The 22,539-nt window shown below is 35.0% G+C and overlaps 1 protein-coding gene across 3 annotated transcripts in view; it reads right to left on the reverse strand.

Moving 5' to 3' along the window:
* Window positions 1-22,539, reverse strand: part of NIPBL (NIPBL cohesin loading factor) — a 194,986-nt gene that overhangs the window by 25,795 nt on the left and 146,652 nt on the right. For all 3 annotated transcript variants that reach the window (XM_070519754.1, XM_014831165.3, XM_014831167.3), the window contains 11 exons: window positions 20,792-20,874; window positions 20,066-20,198; window positions 19,058-19,201; window positions 16,658-16,747; window positions 15,399-15,613; window positions 15,193-15,295; window positions 14,485-14,583; window positions 14,237-14,383; window positions 11,877-12,011; window positions 10,812-10,910; window positions 9,936-9,989 (listed from right to left, as the gene is read on the reverse strand). In XM_070519754.1, coding sequence (XP_070375855.1) covers window positions 9,936-9,989; window positions 10,812-10,910; window positions 11,877-12,011; window positions 14,237-14,383; window positions 14,485-14,583; window positions 15,193-15,295; window positions 15,399-15,613; window positions 16,658-16,747; window positions 19,058-19,201; window positions 20,066-20,198; window positions 20,792-20,874 — 1,302 coding nt within the window. The remainder of the gene's footprint in view (window positions 1-9,935; window positions 9,990-10,811; window positions 10,911-11,876; window positions 12,012-14,236; window positions 14,384-14,484; window positions 14,584-15,192; window positions 15,296-15,398; window positions 15,614-16,657; window positions 16,748-19,057; window positions 19,202-20,065; window positions 20,199-20,791; window positions 20,875-22,539) is intronic.

Here is a 22,539-nt window from a genome sequence, read left to right on the forward strand (position 1 = left end):
CTTCCTTCACTCCACATGCTTTTACTGCTCACTTGTGTTGCTGTTACGCATCAGCAGTTTGTTCTTTCATGGTGTGGAATACTATTAAATTGTATGGATATACCATTTTTTTTTACCCATTCACTTGTTGATGGAGAGAGAGACAGTATTTGATTGTAAACTCAGGCAGGAGAAACCAAGATGCTCCTTCAACACTTTGCTTAGAAATCTCCTTAGCTAAATATTCAATTTCATCACTTGAACTTCTACCTTTTACAAAATACTAGAATAAGAACATAATTCAGCCGAATTCTTTGACACTTTATAACAAGAACTACCTTTTCTCTGTTGTCCAGTAGTATGTTTCTCATTTCTGTCTGAGATCTCATCAGAATGGCCTTTACCATCCATATTTCTACAAACATTCTGTACATGATTATATGTGTTCTCTAAGAAGACTGAAGCTTTCTCTCCTCAGTTCTCCACTTTTCTTTCTGAGCCCTCACCAGAATTGCCTTTAAATATCTCTTCACAGTAATGTCAGCTTTTTCCAGTGTGCACCTCAAAACTCTTCCAGTCTCTACTGATTACCCAATTGCAAAGCCACTTTCACATTTTCAGGTATTTGTTTCAGCAGCACACCACTTCTTGGTGCCAATTTCTTTCTTAGTCATCTTGGGCTGCTATAACAAATACCACAGACTAGGTGGCTTAAACAACAGAAATTTATTTTTCATAGTTCTGGAGGCTGAGAAGACCGAAATGAACATGCCAGCATGGTTGGTTTCTAGTGAAGATCCTCTTCCTAGCTTGCAGATGGCTGTCTTCTTGAGCAAAGACTCCCACATACTACTGAAAATTTATACTGTTAATCTTCTTCCCAACTGTCCACTGGGGAAAAGGAAATTATCAGACCTATTAGGGATTAATAGACACTGACTCTGAACTGATAATTCCAGGAGACCCAAATCATCACTTTGGCCCACCAATCAGAGTAGGGGCTTACAGAGGTTAGCTCATCAATGGAGGTTTAGTTCAGGTCTGTTTCACAGGGAGTCTGGTGGGTCCCCAAACCCATCTTGTGGTTATTTCCCCAGTTCCACAATGCATAATTGAAATAGATATATTCAGCAGCTGACAGAATACCCACAATAGTTCTTTCATCTTAGAGTGAGGGCTATAACAGCCGGAAAGGCCAAGTGGAAGCCACTAGGACTGCTTCTACCTAGGAAAACAGTAAATCAAAAGCAACACTGTATTACTGGAGGGATTACTGAGATTAGTGCTACCACCAAAGACTTGAAGGATGCAGGAGTGGTGATTCTCACCACATCCTCATTCAATCTTGCCTGTTGGCCTGTGCAGAAGACAGAAGGATCTGGGAGAATGACAGTGGATTAGCATAGGCTTAACCAGGTGGTGACCCCAAATGAAGCTGATGTACCAGATGAGGTATTATTGCTTGAGCAAATTAACACATCCCCTGGTCCCTAATATGCAGCTATTGATCTGGCAGATGCCTTTTTCTCCAGCCCTGTCAAAAGCCCACCAGAAGCAGTTTGCTTTCAGTTGGTAAGGCCAGCAATACATTGCACTGTCCTACCTCAGGGGTATATAAACTCTCCAGCCCTATTTTATAATTTAGTTTGTAGGATCTTGATTACCTTTCCCTTTAACAAGATTATCACATTACATTGATGACATTATGCTGATTGCATTTAGCAAAATGAAGCAAGTACTCTAGACTTATTGGTAAGATGTGTGTGTCAGAGGTTGGGAAATAAATCCAACAAAAATTCAGGGGTCTTCTACTTCAGCAAAATTCCTAGGGACTTAGTGGTGTGGGCATGAGATATCCCTTCTAAAGTGAAAGACAAGTTGTTGCATCTGGTCCCTTCTACGACCAAAAAAGAGGCACAGTGCCTGGTAGGCTTCCTTGGATTTTGGAGGCAACAAATTCCTCATTTGGGTGTATTACTCTGGCCCATTTAAAGAGTGACCCAAGAAGCTGCCAGTGTTGAGTGGGGCCCAGAAGAAAGGAAGGCTCTGCAACAGGTTCAGGCTGCTGTGTAAGCTGCTCTGCCACTTGGGTCATATGATCCAGCAGCTTCAATGGTGCTTCAAGTGTCAGTGGCAGGTAGGGATGCTGTTTGGAGCCTTTGGAAGGTCCCTATAGATGAATTGCAGTACAGGCCCTTAGGATTCTGGAGCAAAGCCCTGCCATCCTCTGTGGATAACTATTCTCCTTTTGAGAAACAGCTCTTGGGCTGCTCCTAGGCCTTAGTAGATACTGAATGCCCAGCCATGGGCCACCAAATCACCATGCAATCTGAGTTGCCCATCATGAACTGGGTGTTATCTGACACAGCAAGCCATAAAGTTGAGTGTGCACAACAGCACTCCATTATCAAATGAAAGTAGCGTATATGTGATTGGGCCAGAGCAGGCCTAAGAGCACAAGTATGTTACATGAAGAAGTGGCTCAAATGCCTATAGTTCCCACTTCCGCTACACTGTCTTCTTTCTCCCGGTCTGTACCTATGGCCTCATGGGAAATTCCCTCTGATCAGCTGAAAAAGGAAGAGAAGACTTGGGTCTGCTTTACAGATGGTTCTGCACAATATACAGGCACCATCTGAAAGTGGACAGCTGCAGCACTATAACACCTTTCTGGAACATCCCTGAAGGACAGTGGTGAAGGGAAATTCTCTCACTGAGCAGAACTTCAAGCAGTGCACTTAGTTGTTCACTTTGCTTGGAAGAAGAAATAATCAGATGTGTAATTATATGTTGACTCATGGACTGTGGCTAATGGTTTGTGTGGATGGTCAGGGATTTGGAAGGAACATGACTGGTAAGTTGGTGACAAGGAAATCTGGGGAAGAGGCATGTGGACAGACATTTCTGAATGTGCAAAAAATGTGAAGACATTTATGTCCTATGTGAATGTTCACCAAAGGGTAACCCCAGCAGAGGAAATTTTTGTTGTTGTTGCTGTTGAGGAAGATTCACCCTTAGCTAACATCTGTGCCAACCTGCCTCTATTTTGTATGTGGGTTGCCACCGCAACATGGCCACTGATGAGTGGTAGAGGTCCAAGCCTGGGCCGCCAAAGTGGAGTATGCTGAACTTAACAACTAGGCCATGAGGCCAGCCCCAAAGAGGAAGATTTTAATAATCAAGTAGATAGGACGACTATCTGTAGATAGCTTCTCTGAGGATATCAGCCTCTTTTCTCAGCCACCCCTGTTATTCATTACCCAATGGGCTCATGAACAAACTGTCCATGGTGGCAGGGATGGAGGTTATGCATGGGTTTAGCAACATGGACTTCTCATCACCAAGGTTGACTTGACTATGGCTGTTGCTGAGTGCTCAATCTGCCAGCAGTAGAGACCAACACTAAGTCCCTGACACGGAACCATTCTCCGAGTGATCAGCCAGCTACCTCGTGGCAGGTTGATTACACTGGACTGCTGCTATCATGGAAGGGGCAGCATTTTGTTCTCATTGGAATAGACACTTATTCTGGATACAGATTTGCCTTCCCGCATGCAATACTTCTGCCAAAATTACCACCTGTGGACTTACACAATGCCTTATGCACAATCATGGTATTCCACATAACATTGCTTTTGGTCAAGAAATTCACTTCACAAAAAGAAATGCAGCAAGAGACTCACGCCCAGACTTACTATTTTATGTTCCCCACCATCTTGAAGCAGCTGGCCTGACAGAACGTGGAATGACCTTTTGAAGACTGAGTTACAGCACCAGATAGGTGGCAATATCTTACATGGCTGGGGCAAGATTCTCCAGAAGCCTCTATATGCTCTGAACCAGCATCCAATATATGGTGTGGTTTAGTCCACAGCCAGGATTCATGGTCCAGGAATCAAGAGGTAGAAATGGGAGTGGCATCACTTATTATTACCCCTGGTGACCCACTAGGAAAACTCTTGCTTCTTATTCCAGCAACTTTATGCTCTGCTGTCCTAGAGATCTTAGTTTCAGAGGGAAGAATGCTTACACTAGAAGACAAAACAATAATCCCATTGAACTGGAAGACTGCCACCCAACTACTTTGGGCTCCTCATACCTCTGAATCAACAGGCAAAGAAGAGAGTTAGGGTGCTGGATGGAGTGACTGATCCTGACTACCAAGGAGAAATTGAACCACTACTCCACAATGGAGGTAAGGAAGAGTATGTCTGGAATATAGATCCCTAGGGCGTCTCTTAGTATTACTATGCCCTGTGATTGAGGTCAATGGAATACTACAACAACCCAATCCAGGCAGGACTACAAATGGCTCAGACCCTTCAGGAATGAAGGTATGGGTCACTCCAACAGAAAGAACCACGACCAGCTGAGGTGCCAGCTGAAGGCAAAGGGAATATAGAGTGGGCAGTGAGAGAAGATAGTTATAAATACCAGCTATGATTACATGATCAGTTATAGAAACAAGGACTTTAATTATCATGAGTATTTCCTACTTGTTATGAATACATTTGTATGTGTGTGAATGGGAGAGGGAGGGAGGGAGGGAGGGAAGAAGTGAGGGAGGGAGAGAGAAAGAGAGGAAAAGGGGGGGGGGGCGGAGGGAGGGAGGGAGAGAGAGAACAAGCGCATGCCTGCAACTGTCTTTGTTTTTTTTCTCTCTTATTCCCTTACCATGTAACATAAGATGTACTGACCTCATATCATGGTATTTAAGTGTTGTTAATCTGATATCGTAGTATTTAAGTTACCGGATACCAGGAAGAAGAGTAAACACCACTCAAGGACTTTACTACTTCTTCTGGGGAAAGGGTTAGTGCGTTTTCAGTGTATGCAGGATAGCTTTATCATGTTAGGTGGAATTATGACCTTGTCATTATCTTTATTTGGAGATTAAGTATGGTTTAAGGAGATGTATATGGGTGCCAAGTTGACAAACAGTGAATTTGTGATGGTTAATTTTATGTGTCAAACTTGACTGAGCCAAGGGATGCCCAGTTATCTGGTTAAATATTATTTCTGGGTGTGCTGGGGAGGGTGTTTTTAGATGAGATTAGCATTTGCATTGATGAACTTAGTAAAGCAGATTGCCCTCTCCAAAGTGAGTGGGTAACATACAATCTGTCCAGGGCCTGAACAGAACAAAAAGTGGAGAAAGGGAGAATTTGACCATTCTGTCTGACTACTTGAGCTGAGACATCAGTCTCCTCTTGTACTCGCAGGCTGGGATTCACACCATTGGCTTCCCCTGGTTCAGGCCTTCAGACACAGGCTGCACTACACCAGTGGCTTTTCTGGGCCTCCAGCTTGTAGACAGCAGATTGTGGGACTTAAGAGCCTTCTAATCACATGAGCCAATTCCTTATAATAAATCTTTTTCTTTCTCCTCTTCTCAGTATCCTCTTGTGTCTGTTTCTCTGGAGAACCCTGACTAACACATGGCCCTTCCGAGTCACTCTCTGGCCCCCTACAACCACTCCTCTGATTTTTTTGCAATATCGATTAGTTTTGCCTCTCTAGAACTTCATATAAATGGAATCAGAATATGTACTCTTCTGTGTAAGGCTTTCTTCACCCTGCATAATGTTTTTATTATTCATCTATGTTTATAATGTGGAGTACCATTAAATTGTACAGATATATTAGTTTTTCTTGCTCATTCACTGGCTGATGGAGAAAGAGTATTTGATTGTAAACTTCAAGAAGGAGATCTTATTTTGGATTACAAGGGCTAGGAACAGATGAAATACAGGTCATTCAAGTTTTTCATTGTCTGTATTTTCTCATAAACTAAAAAAGGGCCATAGTCCTGGATCATAAGCAATAAAAATGAGTGGTACTGTAAAATCAATTCAATTTTTGTGTACCTATCATAGGGCTATAATGATGGTTTAAACTAATTGGACCACTTTTTAGAAGTAAAAAAAAATTTAAGGACCTTCATGATAAAACTGTCTCTTTCCTATATTACCGGAAAATGACAAAAAACCATGAATTCATTAAAGGTTAAGAGGAAATGAATCTCCATACATTTAAAAAGTGTGTGTGTGTGAGAGAGAGAAAGAAAGAGAGAGAGAGAGAGAGAGAGAGAGAGACATACTAACAAAATTATTTAGTCAGTAAACAGAGTTTGATGTATGTGTGAATGGGCAATCGCTCATCTATAAGAAACCGACCCAATACAAAAATAATAAAAATAAATATCTGAAATTGGATGGAATGGAATGTGTGTATATGAGCTCATGTAGAAACAGTAAGTGTGCTAATTATTCATGACTCAAGAATTCCCAATAATTCCAGTAGTCTACTCTCCCCATCTTTCCTAGCTTCTCTCAAAATTTATGCCTATGTGTTGTTATAACTGCTAAGAGTGGTTATGTCTTTGTCACATGTATTTATACAAATATTTTTCAGCTTTATTTCTTTCATTAACTAAACTCTGCTAGTCTAATAACTGTATCATAAAATCACAATGTCATTGGTAAACTAAACTGTTGGCAGTAACTAAAAAACAGCACAGAATAGGGAGAAAGGATTGAATGGACAATTAACTAAAGAGGACTAGAGAATAAAGATATAAAGAATATAAAACTACTATTGCTAAGAGATTATAAATCTAGTCATCTCCTTTCTGCTTCTAACTTGCCAATAATACATAGAGATATTATCTTAGATTCTTTTTAGTAATACTAAATAATGACATTTCTCATAGTTACCCTTAATTCTTACTTAATCATTTATTATAATTATCAGATGAAACATCTAGTTGTAGATTCTTCTAGAAATTATCATATTCCCTTTGGAATGGCTAAGATGGGCATAAGGCTTTATAATATAGAGCTAATTATGTATTTAGGAGGGAAATGATGCTACATATCACAAAATTATGAAATGGAAGATGATTTATGAAGAGAGTCTAAGATACTACAGATTGGATAACATAAACAAACACCATGAAGGTGTTTAAAACAGGCATCTTAAAAAACTTTTAAAAGTAACACACCATTACACATCACCAGAATGGCTAACATTAAAAAGACTCACAATACTAAGTACTGGTGAGAATGTGGAGCAAGAGGAACATTGCTGGTGGAAATGCAAAGTAGTTCAGCCATTTTGGAAAAACAGTTTGGCAGTTTCCTACTCACCACATGATCCAGCAATCGCACTCACAGGAATTTACACAAAAGAAATGAAAATGCACATCTACACAAAAACTGGCCCACAAATATTCATAAGAGCCCAAACTGGACCCAGAAGTCAATAAATTTGCAAATTAATAAGTTATGATACACACACACTACTGATACTACTCAGCAACAAGAAGAAATAAAATATTAATATACCAGCAACATTCTGCTAATTAAAAGAAGTAAAATGAAAAAGACTACATACTGTATGATTCCATTGATTTGAAATTCTACAAAAGGTGGATTAGTGGTTTCCTAGGGCCAGGGGGAGAGGATCAACTACACAGAGGCAAAGGTAAGCTTTTTTTTTTTTTTTTTGCCAAGGAAGATTCAACCATAAGTTAACATCCATGCCAATCTACCTCTATTTTGTATGTGGGTCGCCACCTCAGCATGGCTGCCAACAAATGGTGTAGGTTGGTGCCCAAGAACTGAACCCAGGCTGCCAAAGCAGAGCGCACCTTACTCAACCCACTAGGCCACAGGGCTTGCCCCAACAGGGAAGCTTTTAAGAGTGATATTCTATATCTTGATTGTGCTAGAGGTTATGTCACTGTATACAATTAAAATTAATTGAACTATACACCTAAAATTAATGAAGATTTTTGCATGTAAATTATGCCTCAAAGAAACAATTTTGGTTGACTGTTAAAAATACAACAAAATCCTACTTTATTACTAAAAATAAAACACAAACAGAAATAACTGGACTTAAGTAGATAGTAAATTAACATCTTCTGAGAAGGCCCAAAACTATGATAACCCATTAGCAATGAACATCCACAGCACCCAGATTATTCCCACAAAGGCTTTTTGGAAAAATGGCTGACTTCAGGTTTGGGGCAGGAATGTACAAGATGAGTCTGGGGCATCTTTAGAGGCAGAAAGTAACCAGGCTACAAAAGAATAATGAGGTTATATTAAAAGTATACAAGACCAACTTGAAGGGACTACTACTGGGCAAAGAAGAGACAATTTGAGGAATTATGATTGGAATGCATTTATTAGAAAATGAACAAATTCATTCATCACCTTTGAAGGTTAACAGGAAAACTCATTCTGAAAACTAAGTAATGAAAAAGAATCAAGCATTTCCCCTGTCTTTCCTAAACAAACTGTATTTCATGGTAACCAAACAGTTAATCAGAACAAATTTCCTCTCTAAAGATTTCCAGTTAATTAATACAGAAGGAAAAAAATAATTAGAAAAATATCAGTATTCTGCTACTTCTAATGGAAGTAATAAATCTAGGTGATAATCATTTCAACCTAATCTTGATAATAGATGGTTGTATATTATATATTAGATAACAGATGGTTATATATATATATTATAAAAAATCCTCGTAATAGATGCACCAGGCTGACAACACCTAAACTCAAAGATCACTGAAATGGGATAACCAGACATTATGTGTCTCCTCATGTGATGCAATAATATTCAGCAACATCTATGAAGTATTCTTATCCCCTACTCCCAAAACTGAACTTCAATATTATTAAGCCTCCAAGAGTTTACAGAAAAACATGGTGGATAGAGGAACAACTTAAATGACACCAGAAGGAAGAGATCTATGAAACCCAGAAGGTGGGACGTTCTACAAAAGAACACGTTTAAGTGGCCTGAAAAAAGGAGGGGTGAAGGGCTGACTATTACAGATTAAGAGACTTAAGATCCATATCAACCAAAGCAACTGCAAACTAACTATAAAAATACATTTTGAGACAATCTAGGAAATGTGAACACTGACTAGGTATTAGATATTAGGGGATAATTTATTAATATTTACTTTGATATAGATGATAAAGATATTCTGGTTATTTTTTATTTTTTTTTTTAAGGAAGATTAGCCCCGAGCTAACATCTGCTGCCAATCCTCCTCTTTTTGCTGAGGAAGACTGGCCCTGAGCTAACATCCATGCCCATCGTCCTCCACTTTATATGTGGGACGCCTACTACAGCATGGCTTGTCAAGCGGTACCATGTCCACACCTGGGATCCCAACCAGCGAACCCTGGGCCGCCGAAGTGGAACGTGCACACTTAACCGCTGCACCACTGGGCCAGCCCCTCTGGTTATTTTTTAAAAGCCATTTCTGTTAGAGATAGATACTAAAGTATTTATGGGTGAAATGATATAAAATATGGGATTTGCTTTAAAAGTATCATATCCAAAAAAACCAGAAAACAAACAAACAAACAAAAAGATGGGGGAGGCATAGAGATAAAACAAGATCGGGAAAATGCTTAAAAATTTTGAAGCTGGGTGATGGTGGTACTTCTATCTATTCGAAAAGTTCTGAAATAAAAAAATTCATAGCAAGATATTTCCATTTATGAAATTTTTCAAGAATACTAATTGTGGCTTAATTCTGCTCTACCATAGGAAATTCTACATATTTTATAACATGACAAATAATGTAAATATATATTTAATGTAATCTGTATATCTATTTATAGATCTCATGTCTATCATCTAGATTAAAGGGATAAGAAAAAAACAATTATCTAGAAGGAAAAGAAGATAGAATTTCAATTAGTGATTCAGAAAACTCACTTATAACAAGCAAGTGAATAATCAATTAAACAGAGACATTAACCAAAACATTCAGCCTAATATGTTGAAATAAATTTTCCCTAACAAAAGGCAAATACTTAAAAAAATGACTGAAAAGCTTCTTTTTAAATCATAAAGCCTACAAAGAACTGACTGACCTTCTAATAAATTTCATGTTAGCTATTATCAGGAGTCAAAATAACACTCACGTTTTGAAGGAGTTGCTCAAACCAGTCATACCCTGTATCTCTGCATGCTGCAACCTAAAGGGGAAAATATGGTCAAACTATCAAAGTTAGAAAATTACTTAAAAACACGAATAAAATAAACTTTAGCTATGCGTTAGCCTGAAGTATATAAATATCTCAATGTTCTGAACTGAAAACTTATTTTTAAAATGAACTATTTTTTTCAGTAAGCCAATAATTTACCAATGTTAAAGAATTTTATTCCAAAAATATCTTAGAAGACATTCAAGAAATTAGTGAAATTAAATATGGTATTAAATTTTTAACAATAACTTAAATTACACACGTCAGAAAAATCTGTAAGGTCTAAACAATAAAAAAAGGAAATGTTTGCTTCTTATTTTCCTTCTAGAAAATAGATTTAAAGACAGCGAAACAGATGATCAGGTAGTCAATAATATAAAATTTCTTATGTTCAACACATGAAAAGTAATCTGTGTGAAAAAAACTTACAGCTTATGTGTATAATTAAACATAATGAAACTAAATCATCTCTTTTGAAAAAGGTAGGAATTACTATCTCAGGTTGCTATCCCTCGGCTATTGCGTCTATTCATCTACTTCTCCTTTCCTTTCTCTCAGTTTTCAATCATTGGAGGAATTTGAAGAATTTCAACATGAGTGCTTAAATCAGCGAATGCCAAAAAAGTGGGGCTATGTAGAAACATCAGTCTCATCTTACTTGCATCCCTTGAGTATTTCCAGACATATAAAGTAAAGGAAGTAGTACTAAATGTTGAGATTGACCTCATCATTGTCTCTTCCTTTTTAAGACAGACTATGCCTCAACTAGGTTTGCACCCACAGGAATCACATCCTTGTTCCAGTCCCTCTTACCACATCAGTGATGTTTAAAATTTTCCTCGTCATTGCTTCTTTGTCATTGTGTGGAGTTGGAGTAAACCAGAGTTTTTGGAATGTTTCATTTACTAATTTCTAGAAGAAAGAAAAATTTCAAAGTAACTACAACAAACATGGCAAAATTCTCAGTCCCAAATTCTCATTAAAGCCCCAAACAAAGCTATAAATAACTAATGAAAACACAAACTACTGGGAATCATTGGTATGAATTCCTCAGTTTAAAAAAAAAATCAATTTCTCAAAATTAAAAATTTTTTCAATTTGGTAAAGACATTCCAAAAGTTCTGCATAGTAAACACTCAAATTTTTTTTTCAAGATAGCTTCTTTTTTTTTTCTTCCAAGATTGGCGCTTGAGCTAACAACTGTTGCCAGTCGTTTTCATTTTTTTTTTCCTTCTCCCCAAAGTCCCCCAGGTTCATAGTTGTATATTCTAGTTGTAGGTCTTTCTGGCTGTGCTATGTGGGACGCTGCCTCAGCATGGCCTGATGAGTGGTGCCATGTCTGCGTCTAGGATCCCAACCAGTGAAATCCCTGGGCCACCAAAGTAGAGCGGGCGAAATTAACCACTGACCACGGGGCCAGCTCCTCAAACGTTTTTGATCAAACTAAAAAATATTTTTACCACTTTTGGAGAGAAGTTGTTAAAAAAAAATACAGGGACAATCTCATATATGTAAATTCACTAATGAACTCAGGATTAAACTTTCAATAAGGCATTTACTAATTTAGAAAACCAAGCACATACCATTTGAATATCAAAATAACTTGAATTTGATAATCAACTTCCTGTATATAATGCAATCTCTACAATGACATTAAATATTATAATGCTGAATTGGTTGGGAAAGATCAGATTTTATTAATATAAAATCTAGAAATAAAAAATATATCAAAGTATATCTTCAATCTAAAAATGTTGATTCACTTGTAAAGTTTTTATATATATATTTAAATCAACAAAATTTTGATACAATACATACTTAAATTATTTAAAACATTAATGAAAAGTAAATTTTCAAATAGTCAACGTTATATCTTACCTTAATGCCCTCTTCATCATTGACTCTGCGAATCATTTTTACACACATTTCTGTAATTTTTGGAAATGTGGGTTGTTCAATACAGATGTCTCTTAGAATCTTTATTACTCTTTTTCTGACACTGATACCAGTATCCTAAAAACAGAAAGGTATTTTTAAATGTCAGAAAATCAAGATGCTTAGGTGCGAGCATGCATTAAACTTGACAAATGAAATTACAAAGTAAACACCAACAAGTGGTATATTCACTATTTATTAACATGATAAAGATGGTCTATATAATTCCTCTTTATTTTCTTTCTCGTTAATGTTACTATAAATATGGGTTATTTTATTATATTGTCTTTACTTTTCAAATAGATATCCAATACATAGAAAAATATTAAACTACTGAACACAACACTAGAGTATAAGCTTGCCAAAATTAAATGGGATAACAAACACAAAACTTTTAGAATAACGTCTGGTACTTAAACAGCATATGAAGTATTTGTAACAAAATTTTTTTTTGGTGAGGAAGATTGTCACTGAGCTAACATCTGTGTCAATCTTCCTCTATTTTGTTTTGTTTGTTTAAAGACAGTAGTGCTTTTTTTTTTAAGATTGGCAGCTGAGCTAACATCTGTCGTCAATCTTTTTTTTCCTTTCTTCTCCCCAAAGCCCCCGAGTACATAGTTGCATATTCTAGTTGTAGGTCCTTCTGGTTGTGCTGTCTCTATTTCGGATTTGGGATGCTGCCACAGCATGGTTTAATGAGCAGTGTGTAGGGGAGTGCCCGGGATCTGAACTGGCAAACCCCAGGCTGCCAAAGTGGGGCGTGCGAACTTAACTATGTTACCAGGCAGCCCCCTGTAACAAGAATTTTAACCTAAATCAAATCAAATTATTGTCACTATCTTACACTTTATAGGAAATACAAGAAACAAAGGAACAAATTAAATTAAAGAAAACCATGAGGAAAAAGATTGCCCTGGTGGTTTTAGTCAGTTTCACAAGGAAAGTGTGTAAAGAGAATACTCTAAATTTTAAAACACGACCACCAAATGCAAAATATGACTTTTGACTGGATTCTGTTTAAAAAAAAAAAGAAAAATCTGTGAAAGAATTTTTTCATCCAATTTTTGAGAGAGTTAAAGAATTTGAATATGGAGTGTTAAATTTGAATTTAGGGAGTGTTAATTTGTTTGAATGAGATAATGGTTTTTTGTTTACAAGGACAACATCCTTACTTTCTGGAAAGGTAAGCTAAAGCATCCACAGGAGAAGTAGCAAAATGTTTGAAATTTAATTTAAACTAAATTAGCAAAAAATACAGATGAAATATGGTGGTGGACACGGGTGGCTCACTGTACTACTTTTCAACTTTATAAATTTTCATAATTAAAAAGTTTCAGAAATAAAAAGCATCAAACATTTATTGTGCAAAATTATTTCCATTATACAATTTAGCAGTCAAGAAAATATTTTAGGATATGTTGCTGCCAGAGATCATTAGATTTGAGAATCCTGCTAATATTTCCCTTCACTCTTGAAAAGGCTGAGGCAGTAAAAGAGAAAAAAACTTTTCTACTCTTTTCTTAAATCAAGATTTTATGCTACTTGAAGCTGAAATTATAACTCTCAGTCACACAGTATTCTGAGACTAGGCTAAAGGTGATAAAGTAAACTCTTGCCATTGTGGGAATACCTAATCTTGTACCTAACGCATCCCTGTTGAGTTATAGAAGTCAATATGCCTGCAGTGGGTGATGTGGAGATTTCACAGATATTTTGTAATGCCAACGTTTCCTTTTACTTTCCAGGAAAGTGCTTCAGGGTGAGAGAATTCCATGACATACAAGAAAAGAATATATTGGAATAGTATTGCTTAAGTTTGTTCTTAAGACTCAAATGACTTTCTGGTTTAACTTGCAGGTACGCGAGCTTGTCATAATTCAGCTTTAAGGAAACATGCACATACTCATAAAGGATCCAAAAATAGTGTCAGATACCAAAGTTCTGCACTTAACTCTTACTAATTCTTCCTATTTATATACATAGATATATAATTACTCTAGATTACTGTCCAAAATATTTAACTATGCCATGTAGTTCCTATATTTACTCATTGTAAAATGGCATAATCAAAAGGCAATGATAACTGAAAAAAGTAATCCAATTTTCACCAAAGATTGGTTTTACAATACTGAACAGCCCTCCTCTTGAAATATGCTCTTCAGAAAGTTGCTATAGTTCACAGATCAGGCAATATAAATATATAATTGATATTTACTTTCCTGGATTAACATTTTGAAAAACAGAACACTAGAAAGGCGAAATTATATTCACGAATCACAATAAAAATGACAAAACAAACATACCAATATTCTTTCAATCAGCATATCATAATACTGCTCTGCAAGCTGAGGTCGACAAAGGACAAATCGACCTAGCAATTCTACTGCTGCCTCTCGGACACTAGTGGAGTTATCCATCAATCGTCCATGAACTCCTCGCTGCATATCAAGCTAAAGAAAAATAAACAAAATATAATTTATACTAAATAAAGCTAATATTTTAATTTGAACAGAACACTCAAATAGGAAGAATCATTTGTGCTCCTCTTTACCCTTGCTAGAATACTGGGGTCTACAGCAACAACCTCAGATAAACACTTCATGGCTTTTGTTCGAACGGCAATTGCATTTTCACCAAGAACTCGAAGGATCTGCGAAGCAAACATTGATATTTTCATAAATTTTGGAACACATAATATTTAACAAAATACAGCATGACACATGCAAAAGAAATGAAAGTAAATATCACATTTACTTCTCTTTAATTTTTATATAAGTGAGCAAAAGATCTATTATCTTACTGATCAAAAGCTTTAACTTAAAGGTCAGTATACACGATAAGGGAGGCATTCTACACTTGGTCCTGGCATTCTCAATTAAACCTGGTTTTTATTGCTATGCTTCATTTGCAAGGACCTGTAGTCTCACTCTACCTTACTATGTGTAACTTTAATCAAGGATATTTACTATTATGTAAATAATAACTTGGTAATTGAATAATTTATAACATCATTCTACCTATACCATATGCATATATATTCATACAGATATATATCCATTTATCTATAAAACTGGAATCAATATATAAAAGGCATGTAGAACATAGACATTTTATCAAATATGGAACATAGAAACAAATGATACTTTCATGATCTTTTAAAATATCTGTTCTCAACAATAAAGACATCGTACACAACCCCATAAGTATCAAGAATTAGAAAAATCAGTATCATTGTATAAGGAATCCTGGTCCAGTTTACCTGTGTCAAATAAATATCAAAGCTCTGGGCAAACGGCCTCATAGAGGCCAAGTATCGAACAATCAAACAAGCATCATCATAGTCCACAGTATCAGAGTTCATCCTGCAACAAAAAGTCATTACATTTTTAACTTTTTTGTATAGTAGGTAAAATGATATCAAACAGATAACTGAAAAAGTAAAGATGTTTTCTCTCTGAATCTTACTTTAATGTGCTAAACTGAGAAGGTGTAGTTTTGATAATGCTTCTAAGAAACTTTTTCCGGTTTTCAGCTCGATGCATAATTTGACCAGTTGTCTCAATTTCCTTCGAGTGATGTGTTCCTTCAGAGGATTCTTCATCTTTTTGTGATTTCATTGCTTTTTCTGTTTCCAGAGTTGTGTCACGGAACCACTGGGCTATATAGAATTTACGAGAAAACTGGAAAGAAATTAGATAAGACTTGAATTTGATGAAATTAGTTACAAAATTTCCAATGCATTGATAAAATGTTCACAATCAGAAATACAAATATTAAGGTTTACTTTAAAACAACTTCTATCAGATAAAAACAGATTTTAAAAAACCTAGAATGTTTAGAATATTTGAGTGATAGAAAACATTATTTTACTTTGTCTTAACACATATATTAATGTATCGAAAGACAAGATGATAATTACAACTGTATTAAATCTGGAATACTAGCAGCTACCTAACTTTAGCACCCAATAAGTCAGTAAAATTAGACAGATGATGGGTGAACTAGAAAAGTTTAGAATAAATGGATAAAATGCTGAAGGTAGAAGACTCCAGTTATTTTTAAAAATTTCACCTTACTCCTTCAAGAAATATACAGTCAATTATTATTGAAATATTTTAACACCAAGGTGCACCTATAATCTGTTCCTTTCAATACAGATTGAAAATCTGCAGTACTTGGCTGAATAGCTAAGTTATCTCCAACCTCTTTAAGATTGCATATCCCATCAGTAAAAAAAAAATTAAAATTAAAAAGTATCCCAATATATGTACACTGTTTAATACAGTTTACAAATTTTACATATGAACCTATTACACTAATATTTTGGATACATAACACATAAAAACAGAGTTTGAAAATAAATATACATGTAAAATTTTAACAGTTTCTTTTTATACACTAATTGATCATCTCATGCACCACCTGGGCCATGCCAACTGTGAGGACCAATGATTCAGCCCAGTCTCAAAGATAACCTATGGAAAGATTTCCAAATATTTTTTGTGTCACACAACTTTTGTATACTATAATATCTGTACCAGGATCCCACATAAGACAAATCAATCCATAACCATTCTTTTCTGCTTAGATTATCAAGTATCCCTTTGTTTCAAAAATCAATACTCCAAATAACTTTCCTCTTCATGACACTTCCCAATTTTCTTTCAGATCCCATCTGAATAAACAAGTGATATCTCCAAAAAAAAAGGAGAAAAGAAACCTACCACTAATGAAGGATCAGTTTCAGTGTTTTCATCCAAGTAATCAAGCAACGCTTTTTGCAATTGCTGGATTTCATCTTCTCCTCCTGAAACCTACAAAATAAACCGAGTAAGAACAAAAAAGATATTACTAAAGTACTTTAACAAATCATCCTCTTGTAAATGCAAATCTGAGGGAAAAAACGATAAATAATACAAATGAAAAAATATATATACAGCAACTAAAAGGAAGAAACAGAAGAACACTATTTCTGAAAAAGATACATTGATAGCTAAGGTTGGCCTCTATTTTTATGAACTACACATCATTTTATTTGAAGGAGGACACAGGTAGCTGACATAAAAATTATCAGAACAATGTGCTTTATCTTCAGAGGTACGAAGGTCCTAGCACTGGTTTCCTGTTTGGAAAAAAAAGAGACAACTCCAAACTTTTAATCTAGTAAATAGAAACTTATTACTCTTATTATTATGTGTTATAGGTTTCTGTGGGATATTATCTAAAAAGAAAATTCTGAAAGGAAAATACTTTTATTTATAATTAATTAAAAAACAGTACTTTATTTCAAGTAGGATATTAAATATACAGTAGGTGGGCTGTTCACTTGTTCTAGGAGCAGAAATGGACTGAATTTTTAGGTCCTGTCAAGAACAATACAGAGTCAGAAATTAACTGAGTTGACATTCATGTCTATAACTTATATGCTAGCTTTACCACGTGAAATGCCAAACACATGGTTTAGAATATATCTAAGTAGAAAACAAAGATTAGAATAACCCATATTCTAGGACTGTGGCAAAATGGATACATTCAGAAATTTGTCATAGCACTGTAAATTACTACGTTGTAAACTTCCAAAAGCAATTTGGAAGTATGTTGAGAGCCATAAAAATATTCATGAATGACCCCTCTCCTTGAGTTTTACAGTGTACAACCTACATGGCCATATGTGGCGAATAAGAGGTCCTCGGTCTCCTCTAAGAAATACTGAAAGTCACCTAGTACCTAGATCTTCGTTTCTAAATTACCATTCTCCAATAAAAGAAACCAGCAGTAATTGGAGAAATGGCTGATTTCAGGGCTGGGGCAAGCAAAGTAAAAGATAAGCCTCAAACATCTTGTGTCACGAAGTATCAAAGAAAGATGGGAACATATCAAAAAGATACAAAAGCCAGCTTAAAGGAGCTCTCAGTGGTCAAATCTAGGACAGTTTGAGCATTAAAATAATGAAAGCAACAAATTATAACCTATTAAATAGAATACGAACGGTAGTAATGTATTAGATGGTACTATTATATTAATGGTAATATCTTGCTTTCGATAGTTTTACTGTGGATATTTAAGTGAGAGTTCTTGTTTGTAGAAAACACACACTAAGCAGCGGTTCTCAAACTTCAGCATTCATTAGGATCACCTGGAGGGTTTGTTAAAACACAGACTGCTGGTCCCCACCCCCAGAGTTTCTGATTTAGTAGGTACAGAGAGAGTCCTGAGAATCTGCATTTCTAACAAGTGCCTGGTGACATTAATGTTGGTGCTACTTGTCCAGTGAATCACACTTTGAAATTCAAGGTTAATGCGGGGCATATCTACTTAAATGGTTGGGGGTGGTGGGGGAGAGCATATACAGACATGCATATAAGAATGATAAAGCAAATGTTGTAAATTGTCAACAACTAAGGAATTTGGCTGAAAGGTTTACGGGAGCTCTTTCTACTATTCTTCTAACCTTTCTGTAAGCTTTAAATTATTTCAAAATACAAAGTGTAGTAAAAAAAAAAAAAAGAATTAGATGCATTTCTAATGGCCAGCATGGATATGCTTATGGACATAAAAAAAGAATAGAAAGAAAATGAGAACAGTTGTGTATGGTAGGATTAGGGATCATTTATGTACCAATTTTCTTAAGCAAACTTTTAGTATTACTATCACCTCAACCATACTTAAAAAAAAAAGAATAAGTGAAGAAATAAGTTTTTCCCATGAAAACTCTCTAATATAATAAAATGAAAAGAAGCCCTTCTCATCCTTCCCCAATATAAAAAGATACACAACATTCAAAGATACAAAACAATTTGGGCATGCTAAATTATCATCTCAAGAAACTAAAGATTTAAATAAAAATTACATTAAACCAAATAGAAAACAGCATCATATATTCATAACAATAGTTTGCAAAAAGAAAGTAAACTAAGGACTTATACAAATCATTTAAAAGTTCCTGTTAGACATTATAATTCACCCTAAGGTACTTTCTCTGTAGGGCTTTTGAAAAGCCGACTTTTAGAAGTATAAGTCTTATTTTCAATCTACAAAATGAAATGCAACAGTAATATAAGAATACCTAAAGATAAGTGTTTACCTATTATTTACCCCATAATTTTAATCCTTTATCTCAGTACCTGTTTTAAAATTCGTTCTATAGACCCTTGATCCATTTTGCTTGTAACAGCATCTTTCCTTAGTCGTGCAGCAACAGTTCCAAGGTAATCAAGAGACGCTACTCTTAAAGCCATCTCTGTTGATTTGTTACTGAATTGATGAACCTAAACATCAAAACAAAGTAATTTTGATTTAATTCAATTTATAACAGTACATCTTTAATAGTAATTTATCATATGAATTCCAAATCTATGTTGTATCATTTGAAATTTAAACTTTTTCTTTTCTTGTGATATTGTTCCATAAAGTGATTGCCTTTTGAGTTTCTGGAAACTGAACAGTTTCATTAAAAAAAAAAACTATAGATTAAACCTCCCTAAGAATACACTCTCTTTAAACGTAGGCTAAATTGTTTATTTGTTAAAAATAGGATATTACTGAAAAAGAATTTCTTAGGCTGGAATTCTGATGCCTATGAAACATTAATTATCTTGATTTCAAAATAGTATTAATATACTTTCCAGTTCACAGAAAGTAAGGTCCCCAAAAGCTTTGTTACAATTTGTATTGCAGAATCCAAATGCAGCTTAAAAATAAAAAGAGAAATCACAGTAATATTTGTTCGTATTTCCCTATTGTATTACATGAGGTCACCTTTTTAGAAATACTCTTAAAAATGACAAAGTTCACAGTAATCAGTTTCATGCTTTGAAATGGATTAATTACAGTAACTTATGACTCAGTGTTGAGATGCTTTTAACTAACAATATAATACTTCCAAACCAAAAAGAAAGTTTTAAAGCACTGTTATCTTATGTAATGAAATGAAAGCACCAAAAGTCACAACATTTCAAAGTTTTCTACAAGGTACGGACGATATTGTGTACAGTTATGCACATGCAGAAATAGAGATGCAATGGTCGTATTTCCTTACACATTTTTAAAGAATTCATCATCTGTGAATCAGAGTACATCCTCATTATGTTGTCTTCTAGTAATCTAATAATCTTTAAATGCTATACTCTTACCAACAGTCTCCCTAACAAACTAAGGAGTAGTTCAGCAGCTGGCCATTCAGGCTTATTGACTGTTGAAAGAAGGTCCTGAACAAAATTTTCAAAGAGTGGTCTGTAATCTTCTTCACCTTGCTTACTACCACATCTGTGCAAAGATAAATAATAAAAAGGTCATTAACTTAGGTGACATACCCACCAATATGACTGAAATTTTGTTAAGTTTTCACTGTATCTTATAAGAAGTTTTAAGAGAACACATTAAATGAAACATGGTTTAAAACTAATATACTTCTCAAACTTCATCTTTTCCTCTATTATAGGGAATTCATTTATTGACTAATATTAATATTACTTTCTGGCAACGATAACACATTTAAAAATGATGACTGTTTTTCCCTCTATGAGATTACCATAAATTCTTATGAAGGCTAAGTAAACCTCTCTCTACAAACTTTCCTATTTAATTAGAATGCCTCAAAATTTACTGAAGAAAAATTATAGAATTTCAATCTATAATCTAAACCTTACTTTTGGAGCCCAACATACAAGGAAGTTTACAAAATTTTAGATTTTTAATATTCCCATTGCCTCATTTTAAAGATCAGGAAATCAAGGGCCAGGGACACATATTCAAAGTTCAAATTATAACAGGAAATTGGATTAATCTTTTACTTAAAATAAATGAACTCTTCTCTATACTGGGGAAAATGAAAGTCAGATTATGTTAATTTTACTTACTTTTTAAGAAAGATGGAAAGGAAGTTTTGGGCTGTTCGCATGGCTGTTTCATAAGAGTTGGTAATGACAACATCTTGATCAACCTAGATTGAGAAAAATGAATTTATACAGATATAAGAGATAACCAACAAACAAGTTAGTTCAGTCGCTATTGCCATGTTATTGCTAAATAGGGGTAATACACTTAAATACTAAAATGCTAACTATTCTTATATATAAAGAGAAAAGCTACAATTAGCATACTAAACATATTTCAATACTTTATAAAAACTAAATAAAAATATTGAGTTCATTTTAATTTATTAAAATATGTAAGAGTGACAAATGTGGTTAACAAATGAAATATCAATAGTTGCTTATAAGCTCTAAGTTTATCAAACACTGGAATATAATACAAAAGAAAATTCAACTCCTTCACTAGAAATTTAACGACTAGGACATAAACAGTCAATCCAAAGTTGTGGAAACCCAAAAGGCAAATAGATACATGAAAAAGCTTACTAGTCAGCAGAAAAATACAAAATAAAATACGCTATCATTTCACACTGATCAGACTAGATAAAATAAAAAATTAGAATGTAAACTAGAATACCACTTTGTTAAGCAAACTGACAAGATCCAGTAAAGTGAAAAATGCATGTACAGGGGCCGGCTCCGGGGCTGAGCGGCTGCTTTGGCAGCCCAGGGTTTCGCTGGTTCGAATCCTGGGTGCGGACATGGCACCACTCATCAAGCCATGATGAGGTGGCATCCCACATGCCACAACTAGAAGGACTCACGACTAAAAAGTATGCAACTATGTACTAGGGGGCTTTGGGGAGAAAAAGGAAAAATAAAATTTTAAAAAAAAAATGCACATATAGTATGATTTAATATTCTACTTCTAAGTACATCTAGAGAAACTCTTGCTTTACACTGTGATGCAGTTATATAATGTGTTTAACGCAAGTCAAAGAGATCAGGTATTAGTTATAAGTATTAAAAGCAATGTCGAGTGAAAATAATTAGCTATAAATATGTTACTATATTATTTATGTAAATAAAAAAACCAATTCTATATCAAATTTATGCAGATAAATAAATGTAAGGAGATAAACATTCTCATGATACTGGTCATCAATGGTAAGGAAGGGAAGACTGGAGAGAGAACAATGGAGAGGGGGAAGAAACAACAGGGACCTCAGCTTTTTTGATATGCATTTTTTACTTAATTATATGTTTAGTATTACAGACACATATATCTGGCTATAACAGAATAAAAAAATAAAATTATTTGTTTCTTTTGAAGTTTTTTGAGGTAATACTGCAGAACTTGCAAAAGTTATAAGCATTGATAGGTAAAAGCTACAAAACCAAAAGCAAATCTTAGTTACGAGTTATTCAACAGTGATGGCATAAACTCATTTTCTGCATGAATTCCACATTATTACATGCTATGCATTAGTACAGATATTACATATTACAATTATAATATTCACTTTCACATTCAATATCTCATTTGAGTCTTACAACTCGGTATGGTAGGCTTGTCAAATATTATCATCCCCATTTTACAAGCTGAAGAAACAAACTCAGATTAAAATGATTTGTATGTTTCATGATTGGTAGATATAATAGTCAGAACCAGAACTCAAAGGCTCCCATAAAACCCAGTCTAGTGCTCTACAAGGAACCTAAAGCCTAGCCATGAAACCCTAACTAAGAAATCCAGTTTTATAAGAATGGTATAGAATATAAGTGCTTTTTCC

The sequence above is a fragment of the Equus asinus genome, chromosome 10 (assembly GCF_041296235.1).
Source record: "Equus asinus isolate D_3611 breed Donkey chromosome 10, EquAss-T2T_v2, whole genome shotgun sequence".
In the NCBI taxonomy this organism is placed as follows: Eukaryota; Metazoa; Chordata; class Mammalia; order Perissodactyla; family Equidae; genus Equus; species Equus asinus.